This window comes from Watersipora subatra, chromosome 2 (genome assembly GCF_963576615.1).
Source record: "Watersipora subatra chromosome 2, tzWatSuba1.1, whole genome shotgun sequence".
NCBI lineage: Eukaryota > Metazoa > Bryozoa > Gymnolaemata > Cheilostomatida > Watersiporidae > Watersipora > Watersipora subatra.
This window is the reverse complement of record NC_088709.1, coordinates 2,115,464-2,127,937: the sequence shown is the minus strand read 5'-3', so window position 1 is coordinate 2,127,937 and position 12,474 is coordinate 2,115,464. Positions and strand designations below refer to the sequence as shown.

Here is a 12,474-nt window from a genome sequence, read left to right as displayed (position 1 = left end):
GTTTGAAAACTTGAGTTTTCAAAACAAGTTTTGATGGTCTCTCTATCAACTTGTAGAATTTATGCAACAATAAACAGTAAGGCACTTTGTTCATGGGGGGTGACTCCAATCCATGTCACTAACTTATATTCAAGCTGCCAAAAGCTCTAACAAACCTGCTAACACCTGAATATAACATTATATAGTAAAGTTTTGGCCCCAAAACCTTTTGCTTTGCCATCGCTTGATTGTTATGTAGATCTAGGTGGAGGAAAGCGCAAGTTGTCAATCGTTCTGCTTCTACATTGCAGTGGCAATTATTTCTCAGACATTTTTTAATCAAATTTTTTTGGCAGAGTTGTGAGATGCTGCCTGAAAGCAAATGATTGGTACTATAAGCAGAGAGAATACGCGCTGTAGCCCTAACATAAAACAAAAATTTTTTTTATACACAAATGAAAAATGATGACAGTAAACAGGGTATTTCATACAGCTGTCCATGAAGTGCCAGGGAACAGTAGTGGATGTTAACATTACATCTCGACCTCCCTCATAAGCGCAATGCTTTCACTACTGATATACACTTCAAACCATATCTGTTATTATGTCACACAGCTTTACGATAAGGTTGATCTTGTGTTATGTTGGTGATTAGTTACATATAGGCATTGACAAACAAATGCCTGTTAGTTCTCATTATGCCTTAACCAATGAGAGACGACAGACCAAGTCGAGATTATGTTGCAGTTATGATTACTCTGGCATATTAGAGCATCGAGTGGGTTATCCACTTTAGCCGCACCCGCTATCGTAGGCGGTTAGCTACTAACTGTAGCTATGAGAGTGAGTCTCAGAGGTTTTTTAATGTAGAGAATCAGATGGCACCTGCAGCTATTGATTTTGCTGTAATGGTGTTGTGGGCACTAGCGACATACGGAGTACCCGCCGACACCGCCATCGATGGCTCTGAACTGGTGGACATTGCAATAGGTATTCCACACACAGAACACCATATTTTACTCAAGCACAGGGATCAGTTAGACACATTGGAAAGAATACTCGACCATGGCGCAGCCAAACGGATAAGCATGGTTGTTTCTACACCAACTCATGGTGAGGTTTTCAGCCTTCATCTTGTAGCTAGTCCACTGTTCATGCCAGAGAACCTCAAAGTAACGTACTTTTCTGGTAGCGAATACAGCGGCACAGCTCAACACCGCTACATAGACTCGAGGAATTTCTCCTGCTTGTATACTAGTGAAGCTGTTGCCGGCAAGACAGCGTCACACATAGAGCTGTGCAATGGCCAACTGCGGGGAGACATCACTGCGCGGTTCAATCGTACATTCCATATTTCCATGCTTGAAAGCAAAGAAAAAGTGTTAAGTTTTGTTATGGTCGAAAGGAATATGTCTGTCGGACACGGCCAATGTGGAAATAAAGATCATTTTAAACGAATAGCTCGACCTTTACATCGAAAAGTTCGTAATGCAGTTTTGTCTCATTCGCCCGCTAACCATAATGATACAACACGCTATTTAGAGCTCTATGTGGTTGTGGACCACGAGCTATACCTACGCAGTAGTAGAAATTTAGTGAGCGTATCGCAGAGAGTTGTAAGTATTGTGAACTACGCCAGTAGTCTTTATCGACAGCTCAACATTTACCTAGCGCTGGTAGAAGTAGAAGTCTGGACGGAAGGCAACAAAATATCTGTGACCGGTGAAGCTAAAAATGTCCTGGAATCTTTTAAGGCTTACCGGCAAAATCAAATCAACCCTAACACCCCGAATGATATCGCGAATCTTTTTGCCGCTGAGAAGTTCTCGGGCTCCACGGTCGGTCAGAGCAGCGTATCAATATGCGTGGATTTAGGTGGAGTGGCCGTCACTGCTGACCAGCAGGAGTCGGACTGGATTCCAGCAGCTACAACGATGGCGCATGAGATCGGACATAACCTTGGAATAGTTCATGATGACGCCCTAAAGAACGCTGAAGAGTGTATTTGTCCGAGAGAAGATGTAGATGATAACAAGTGTATCATGTACTCCAAGTCATTGGGTAAGTTGTAGTGAGAGTGATTACCTTACCTCAGTCTGGGCCATCAACTTGTTTTTGAAACAGAGATATCTGAGAATGCTAGGCAACACCACTCATTAATCAAGAAAACTGCCCTGCATTAAGATTAAATGGTGCTTTATGTATTTTACTACTAGTACTGAGTCACTACTCGCTGTATGGTGCGTTAATAAAGATTAGGTATATGTGTAACTGCCGATTCCTAACACAAAGGAGCTCTCGACAGATTACAGCAATGGTTTTTAGTTCATCTAACTCTTAAAATGTTTACATAGCCCACAGGCATGCAGAGGGCCCAAAGGCTGTGTAGTCCATTACTTGCCCTTATTCTCCAGAGTCACTCAATAGCCTGACAGTCTTATGGTTTACAGTAGAAGCTTTATTTTCATCGCTTTGTATTTTTTAAACACGACACTTACAAACATTCTGTGACTGAAAATTTGCATCTGTTCAAAGTAGTGTTCTTTGCAGCTACTGATAGATGAAATCATATCGTTCATGTTCTCTTGCTGAGCGCCAGCTATGAGCTTCATCGCTGTCTTGAAGCAGCCAAACTTGTGACACGGTGTGTTCCAAGCTAGTCTATCAACAGAGGATGTTGTTTCAAGGATGATGGCTATCATCTCATGGTGTTCCTATTATTGCTTTACCATAAACGCTGTCCTATGAGGTATTTTGGTTTATTGGAATGCTTGGTTAGCCACATGACGATGTGATGACATGTACATGTAGGAAATTAACTACACAGGTTTTGCTACCAGGCTCAGTAGGCAGGTTCGGTAGGCAGGTTGCTTCTTTCTTCAAGGTCGATAAAATACAATTGATCATACTTTCATCAGTCGACCTTTCTACTGGAATGTTCTAGAAAATTCGACTTTGTCTCTCACACGCTCCTGTTGTTTTTCTATCTAGTTGAACATAAACAGTTGGTCTATAGATACCAGAACGAGTTTACTATTTAAAACTATTAAATATATATTGTTTTATGACTTTTAATATTCACGCATGAAGGCAACTGGCTGTCTTGAGAGAATATTTGTTGCTATTGGATAATCTATTGCAAAGTTTCTCAAGGGTCTTTCATAAGCATCTGATATCCTCTTACGCTGTGCCTACCTGATCAGCTACGGATGTCTTCCTTCCTATCTCTTGTTTCCTCCTGAATCAGACTGGAGCAGGTCAAGACACCCATAGACTCCCGAATATCTCATCTGGCATCACACAGTTGAGGGCATAGAATCGACCCTCTGAGATTAAGCAATCTTTCTCATTATGTTTCTAGCTGTGGTGAAAGAGTGATAGAAGCCAAATTAATGTGATTTGCTAAACACTAACGGGACAAACAAATTAATTTTATTTTAACTTGAAGTAACGTATTCATGTAATAACCTTTTCATGCAATAAATAACTATAAATAAACTTGCAATAAATAACTATAAATAAACTTGCAATAAATAACTATAAATAAACTTGCAATAAATAACTATAAATAAACTTGCAATAAATAACTATAAATAAACTTGCAATAAATAACTATAAATAAACTTGCAATAAATAACTATAAATAAACTTGCAATAAGTAACTATAAATAAACTTGCAATAAATAACTATAAATAAACTTGCAATAAATAACTATAAATAAACTTGCAATAAGTAACTATAAATAAACTTGCAATAAATAACTATAAATAAACTCGCAATAAATAACTATAAATAAACTCGCAATAAATAACTATAAATAAACTTGCAATAAATAACTATAAACAAACTTGCAATAAATAACTATAAACGTCTCAAACAAGTTTTTTTAGAACACATACCTTGTTAGCAGACTATAATATTCTGATGGTATTTATTCAAATAAAAACTAGTGACTTTTTCTGATAAAAACTTTATTAGACATGGTCAGTGTTAAACTTAGGATTTAGTTTTTTGTTCAAACAAGCTTTGGAACTTATCAGAGGAGTGTCACAAAGTTAGAGACGTATCACATCTTTCTCATGAGCTAAGATTATAGGTCCAAAGGCTCTCTTTACCAGTCTCTAGTAACCAGGAAAGAGAAAGTTATATTGATTGTTTGGTTTTGCAATCAGGGTGTGGTTATGTTTAAACAATTGATAAATTACTCATACTAAATTTGAATTACGATTTTGGTCACTGTTAAACATGAGAAATTCTCTCTTAATGGTATTATCATAAAAATGTACCAAGTTTGAGAGACATTTTCAATCAGATATGTGATATAATGTTAGACTTCCATAATAGTAAAGTTCAAATTATGAGATTTGTGAACATGCTATGAATGGCAGCAGGAGACGTCGGGTCACGTCTTTTTGAGGAGCAACTGAAAGTTCTCTAAATAATGTCGATTATCTTGTGAGAATTATCATTAATTATAGCATTAATCGAGGAACAATTAAATACTCCTAGCATTAATCCGCTGCTGCCAATGGCAGCAGCGGATTAATGCTAGGAGTATTAGTTTTCTTGGTAAACTAAGTTATTACCTTTCCAAAACACCAGCGTATGAAAACTGTGACAGGCAATAATAACAATAATAATAATGGCCAGCCGACCAGACTCGACAATCGAGAACAAGAACCAGAAGCTGTAGACACGGTGTGCTCTAGTGATGAAAACATAGAAGAGAAGATCAAGGAAAAGCAGCAGAAATACCAGCAACTGGCTTATGAAATCAGTGAGTCAAGGCCAGGCTTCAAAGTGCAAATCATACCAGTGGTAGTAGGATGCGTGCAAGCTGAAGAAACAGATAAAGAGTACGGAGTGCTGATGAGAAACTAGCACACATGACACGAGAGAAATGCTGACAACCGAGAGAAATGCTGACAACCGAGAGAAATGCTGACAACCGTATTAGCGAAGAGGAGAGTACAGCGAGGGAGGCGCTGTCAAACTTCATCACAGCCCACCAAGGAAATATGAAGATGTTGAAATTTTGGTGGCACTCCAAGAACAAGGCCTCAATAAGCTATATCCTCAACAACTATAATAATAATTACAATATTTGAGAAATAAGCTGCCTCTGTCCGGCGATTGTCTAATTAATTCCTGCAAATTGCTTCAGCGACTTCAAAGTTATTTTTATATGGAAAGTTATTGTATCTGGAAGTTCACAGCTGCAAAATACCCAATAAAGTCACTTCATTTAAAATGCTGAGCACAGTTCAAGTGGAATTAAGTACAACATCAGCTTAGAGAGCCGGCTTTGTAAAATCCAAACTTATACTAGACGGCTGATACCGAAGGCCTATCTATATACTTGGTATTACAGACACTTGTGTACTCATTAGTGGATAAATAGCTGTGTGCATGGCAATATAATCAGGCTGCAAATAGATCAAAGAATAATCTCATTTGCCTGCACTGCTATTGAGGTTCCCTGAGGAACAACAGTGTTGAAGGACAGTAGTTTTTGTTCTTATCTACTTGTTACTCTGAAAGTGTTGCTAAAACAGGCCGATCTCTGTAGATGTTCATCACAACTACCGAGATAAACATGTCATATTTATCTTATCACACCTCTCACCTCTTCTAGTCTCACTGAACCCCTGACGCCTCCTCAACTAACTCACCAGGTTAAGATATGAAACAGTTTTGTCTATGACTGCATTCCATTTCTCTATTCTTAGCTAAAGTCAAAAGCCTTGATTTCCGGCCAGAAGACAAAATGAAAATCCAATGTTAATGCGATGGAAAATTATTCAAACTGTGGTGTGTCGCCGTGTTTACGATTGACACGATTTCCTTTAAATACATATCTAGGAAGCTTAGTAGGGTTCTGCTAGAACTCTGATAGTTGAAGGCCTTATCCCCTTTATATTATCCTACGCTTGCAATATTCATACAGTTAGAATCTAAGCATATAAGTGCAACTTTAGTCAGCGAGAATGGCAGCGCAAGCAACAGAATGAGCTGATAAACAGATCAAAAAGGAAACGTTGCACATTAGGTTTCAGAAGGTTTAAAGTGAGAAATCTCTCCATAAACCTCAATGGCTCCTATACTCTGTATAGAAGCCACTACAGGTTCCTATGCTCTGTATAAAAACCTGTGGTGGTTCCTATACAGAGTATAGGAGCCACTACAGGTTCATATACTCCTATATTCCTATACATAATACTACAGCTACAGAGTGATATTATGTCTTGCTTAGCTAACATTAAGTACTGATATGCCATAGCATGCCAGATTGTTGACCATATGTGACCTCTCGCGTGAAAATCGACCAAAAGTCGGCATTCACTATCATTAGTAATGTAGCTTCGAAGTTTGCATTAGGCTTATTGGGGAGCACATGGCTACTTTGTTTATTATTTTACCCTAGACCAATCAGAGTGTGAGGAATTCATTTCTGAAGTCAAAAAGTGATTTCATTGGCTCCTTATGCCGAAATTTTGCGATCGAAGTCGTTGCTATGCGATCGTGACGTCATCAAAATGGCGACTCGTGAAGATTCTAAAACTTCGAATTTTTTTTTAATCTGATGAATCTGAAGAAATTGGCACATTGCTCGATGATATTGATGCTGAAAATGGAGAAGCAATGTCTAGAGATACAGATTTTCATGTTACTGATGACCTGTAAGCTCGGATGCCCGAATTTATTAACGATGAAGAAGACGATGTTGAACCTACCGAAGGATTAACTGTTATTCACTCGTATAGTACTCCGGTTAATGACTCAGAATCACCTGCTGCCAGCTTACCAACTCATCCTATGGTGCCTGATGAACCTATTAGCTTCAGTTGCAAGTGTGACTGCATCAACAAATTTGATAGAACTCTGATTTTCAGTCAGCTGACTTACAATAAAGGAATTTCAAAAACAGAGTTAGATTTGATTATCATGGGCCGATTTTCTACTTGTGTGGATGATGGAAACACCACAAAAACTTTCGAGCATAAGGAGAAGATCAGAAAAAAGCCTAGATGCAACTTTAAATATCATGGTGAGTCTTATTGAATTTTTTCTGATCAACCCTGTTCATTTTTGGTAGTAATAGTATAGGTGTAGTAGCCTACTAGTTGCTGGCCCAGTGTATGCCTCCCTGAGTCACATAAAATTACATCATACAATACATGACTCAGTGATCAGTCGTACTCACTGGCCTGAGGTGTGTTTTCATTCATAATTGATTGCCAGTTGCCACATGACTCATTCAATGGGTCAATGCTTGTGTGTTTATTTTTTTGCCTGCTGACATTAATCCTATGCCATGAGCAACCAATCCCTTCGTCACACGATCACTAGGCCACTAAGTCGATTACTCGTAAAAGTGTCTCAGAGTCAGTGTCATCCGTTGTCAATCACCTCATTAGCTCATTCTTTAGATTTTTTTCTAAATTAACTATGAATTAAAAAAAAATCTAAATTAAAGGAGTTTAATTTTAATTTAAAGGAATTTAAGGATTTAATTCTAAATTAAAAGAATTAAGAGCTTTCACAAGTTTTCTATCAGCCAAACTTACCCCGATACAATGACAGGTTATTCTCATAGATTGTTGTGTGTACTGTTTGCTAACCATGCTACCAGGGTCACTTTAATGCACAGCCATGTTTTTGTTTTGTTTAGGAAAAGTAAAAGTTCAGACGTATCTAGACTTCCCTGCCATGAAGTAAGACTCGAAGTTGTCAATGGACTGCCGAATGTGATAAAACCTGAAGGTTTAGACTATGACCGCCAAAAATACTTGCATACTAACATTCGAGAATTTTGCCGTCTTGGCACTGAGGGTTTAGTTTGCCTGAAGCCTTATGGTAAAAGACATAGAACGTGACCATAGCATGAATTTTAGCCTTTTTCTGATTCAGATGTGAGTAGGAATGTAATCGTGGTTTAGGGTCTGATACCCCTTGTGTTTTTTACACTCAGTGTTTTGGCAAAATAAACCTCAGTATGGATTTCAGATGTGATGTTAAATCCTGAAGCCTATCAGTTAGTGGTGAAATACCTAGGAGCTTCTCATCTTATTCCTATTGTGCGGTTAGTGTAAAGTATGGATGCGCAAAAATGACAAATCTTTTTCAATTTGAGAGCAGGGTTTACCAGTCTTCTGTTGTCCTGGCCTTAAAATGATGTGCACCAGCTGTTTCAGCATGCTTACTTACCCTATAGACCAAGTTTCACCTCAGTCAGTGAAATACAAATGGCCGTATCCAAGGAGAACCTAACGTAGACAACCTATTTATTTGTGTCGCGTCTTTATTCGCGATTTTCTCCATTTCGGATTTTGGGAGTTTTGGCTGACGTGCCTTCCAAAAATTCGCAATATCTCATGAACTACTTGAGCTAACTCAAAAATTCAAAATGCTTTAAATGCTCCACAAAATTCTGCATCTGGCTGTGTTACTAACTCAAAATCTGAAAATCCCTCATTTTGGTTGATTTTCACATGAGAGGTCACATATGTTGAACCATCTATGCTAGCTACATCAGTTTACCAGAGTGTCACTCTTCTCTCATATCTTATTGAGTTATTCCTGATCCTGTCTCTTGTTCACTTTCTCCTAGTAGATGACATTTACTGTCAACTCTAGAGGCAGGAATATAAAGCATTCATATAAGTGAGTGGTTTGTAAGAAGCAATACTTACTTAACAATATCTCAGAAAATAGATAAGAGAAAGACATGCTCTGTGTGGTTATGTATATGTAGCGTGTGCACAATTGGAAGCACACAGTTTCAGTCCATGGAGCGTTACCTTCAACACCCTATGTACCTGTGACATCTATAAAGTAAGCTAGAACAATGATAACAATAACTAGTGTTACAGTTGACAGCATACTTGGCAGCAAACATTAATTCTGTGTTATTCTACTCACCGCATATCACATTTATAATAATAACTACATAATTGTATTATAAACGCAGATAGAATAGTTCTATTTTCTTGGTCAATTCTAAGTGTTTTCTCAACATGACTACTGACTAGCCTCCTGAACTTGAGCCATGGCTTCAGTTTTCAAGTAGCAAATCAGATTCACAATCACTACTCTCTGTAGCAATCTATTTAAAAAAAGTTATTTCAGCCGAGTATTGCTGCAGCAAAAGCGTGTTTTCATCACAATGTCTTTTTTCTGTCTTTCTGAATCTGTTGCAATGTCTTACTGAAGAGTTTTTCAAGTTTCTGTCATCAAATAAAGGCAGCAACGGTGTGAATATAGTTAATTCTCGTTGCTGATTTACCGAAGCAAAAATGTCCTCCAACATATCAAAATATATTTTAATGTAAAACAAGACCACATAATTATTATAAGGTTGTAAAGAGGACAACTCCAAATAGGCTGTAAAGTGCCCAAGTAAATGTATTCGGTATGAGAGCAGAAGACTAAATTTATAGACAAATCAGGGGTGATAGTACACCTTGAAACCTTCCCTGGGATCTACTATCCAAAGTTAGTTACTAAATTAGTATCCTTGACCTCTACAAGCAAAAATGTATTCAGCTCATGGTATGTGCTTTGAGAGCAACCAGCATATACCTAGACACAAAGAAGCTTTCAAATGTAACATAAGAAAGGCATTGGAATAGCATTACAGCTCCTCTAGTTCGGTCTTTGTAACCTTATATCTAATGATGTGGTAAGGTTGACCTTAAGTTTGTCTATTGTGACCCATTTAAGTCACTATAGTGTTAGCCAGCAGGGCCTGAGGCTACCTCATTACAAGGCTTGATAGCTTGATTGCTTCTACGAGTTCTATAGAGCAACTTACTGTCACAAAAATCATTTATTGAGATGCGAGCCAGCTTTATAGATGTTTACAAATCTAATGTTACTAGAGTGACTCCATGTCGTGTCTCGGCGTGCATATGCTCAGCATAGTATGCATAAATGCAAACAATGGTAACTAAAGCTAAACAAACTAGAAACTTTTTAAGCTAAGATGATTAGCATTCCGTTGAATTTAAATTTCATGTGATATCAAAGAACAGTATCATGTAGAAAGTACCTGAATTTGGCAGCTACTCCCTTTTTATTTTATTTTTTCAACATGCTATTACTTGAGTATCTCGAAAGAAGCATAGATATAAAACATCTCTACATTCATAGAGTTGTCAAGGATTAGACTGTTGACAACTTCCATAGTTGGTGTCTACATTCATAGAGTTGTCAAGGATTAGACTGCTGATGACTTCCATAGTTGGTGTCTACACTCATAGAGTTGTCAAGGATTAGACAGTTGATAACTTCCATAGTTGGTGTCTACATTCATAGAGTTGTCAAGGATTAGACTGTTGATAACTGCCATAGTTGGTGTGGTGTATACATTCATAGAGTTGTCAAGGGTTAGACTGTTGATAACTTCCATGGTTGGTGTCTACATTCATAGAGTTGTCGAGGATTAGACTGTTGACAACTGCCATAGTTGGTGTATACATTCATAGAGTTGTCAAGGATTAGACTGTTGACAACTTCCATAGTTGGTGTCTACATTCAGAGTTGTCAAGGGTTAGACTGTTGACAACTTCCATGGTTGGTGTCTACATTCAGAGTTGTCAAGGGTTAGACTGTTGATAACTTCCATAGTTGGTGTCTACATTCAGAGTTGTCAAGGGTTAGACTGTTGATAACTTCCATAGTTGGTGTCTACATCCATAGAGTTGTCAAGGATTAGACTGTTGACAACTTCCATAGTTGGTGTCTACATTCAGAGTTGTCAAGGGTTAGACTGTTGATAACTTCCATGGTTGGTTCTAGGTTAATGATCAGATGAATGTGTTCAAGAAACTGTCAAGAAACTAGCTGAATGTTAGCAAGTGATGCCGGAGGAGGATATCCATGTTGGACTTATCAATTGCCTTCTGTCAGAAACATTGTAGCAAATACATTGCTCACTCTGTTATTGTGATGATCTTGTGCTATAATCAAAACAAGAAACTAGATTTACTTTTTACCATTGTTATATAAACTGCCAGAGGTGATCAGAATTGGTGGGCTCCAAGAAATATTTTGTCTTGAGCGGTCCACTAAAGAGCTGCCAGTGGTTCACCATAAACATGCGTTTCATGACTGGGTCGTTCAATGTGAAAAAAGAAGAATGGTTTGCCGTCGCTCTGTAATCGATAAGGCAGCTTTTTTGTGAGTAATGTACAGCAGGGCATCTCCTTTTTTGAATTGGTCATTTTACTCAGTTATAAATACACTGTGTTTCAAGTTATTGGTAATGCCATAGACTTAACATTGGTGAAGGCTCACTATGAATAGCTAGTGTAGTTGTAGTGAGTTGTACTGGAGATTGTGGAAGGAGTTGTCTGCTTATGAACCAGCTGATATATCTATTGCCCCTTTTAAGCTCTGTATAAGTTCTTATCAGTTGTAACAGGTACTAGATTATGTGCAGAGATCAACAACATTGAGATTAAGCCTAGAGTTCAGAACTTAAATAAAGTGAGAGATAGAGTTCAGAACTTAAATAAAGTGAGAGATAGAGTTCAGAACTTAAATAAAGTGAGAGATAGAGTTCAGAACTTAAATAAAGTGAGAGATAGAGTTCAGAACTTAAATAAAGTGAAAGATAGAGTTCAGAACTTAAATAAAGTGAGAGATAGAGTTCAGAACTTAAATAAAGTGAGAGATAGAGTTCAGAATGAGACCTTATATTTTTATGCGTAGCCGACACTGTTTGGAAACATTTATAAAGTAGTTTCATTTAGTATCTAATATCTTAGGAAAGTCATCAAGTTGGAGTCTCAAAACTGCTCTGACTTAGAATTTCAAAATTTATTTCAGTACTGAAGAAATATATGCTGGTAGCTAATATATGCATAGTTGACTACTACTAGTGGTTGTTGCTGGCAACCCAATAATACTTACTAGCAATTACTTTAGTCAGTGGGATTAAATCAGACCGTTTTGTGGTTAAAAACATTTTTGTATCTATAAATGTCAAAGTGTGCAAGAGCATGCCTACTTTGTTTTCTAAACTTCACTGTCAACTTCAGTAGAAGTAAATGGCTCACTAACTCATCTGCTTCGCTCCCTCTAATTGAATCACTCTAGTTCACTCATAATAACTCGCTTAGACCTACGCCAGAACTTTATTAGGTTGGTTCAGAAGGTGTTGGCGTTTATGTTACAGCCTTCACATTTTAATGTACTTTAGAGTCTAGGAAGTTATGCCAAACATGAAAGGGAGATCCTAAATTTATCAGTTTCTTAACATTTTTTGCAGCAATTCAGCCAATTGCTTGGTCCCAATGCACTATAGACTTTGTGAGGGATTCTTTTCAAAAGCACGGTGCAGACTATTGTCTCAAGAATCTTCCAGATTCTGTAAAATTACAGTCTTCCTGTGGTAACTACTTTGTAGAAGAAGGTAAGTCTACAAAAGTGGTAGTGTAGGTGGTAGTGGTCATACTATAATCATACCATGAGTATGCCATGGTCATACC

The 12,474-nt window shown here is 37.7% G+C and overlaps 1 protein-coding gene across 2 annotated transcripts in view; it reads left to right on the top strand.

Annotated features, from left to right (window-relative positions):
- Positions 1-745: 745 nt before the first annotated feature.
- Positions 746-12,474, top strand: part of LOC137386773 (snake venom metalloproteinase-disintegrin-like mocarhagin) — a 28,983-nt gene continuing 17,254 nt past the window's right edge. The window contains exons 1-2 of one of the 2 annotated variants that reach the window (XM_068072912.1): positions 746-2,040; positions 12,255-12,398. In XM_068072912.1, the coding sequence (XP_067929013.1) occupies positions 858-2,040; positions 12,255-12,398 (1,327 nt within the window). In that variant the 5' untranslated portion in view covers positions 746-857. The remainder of the gene's footprint in view (positions 2,041-12,254; positions 12,399-12,474) is intronic. The other variant, XM_068072913.1, reaches the window with a different exon arrangement.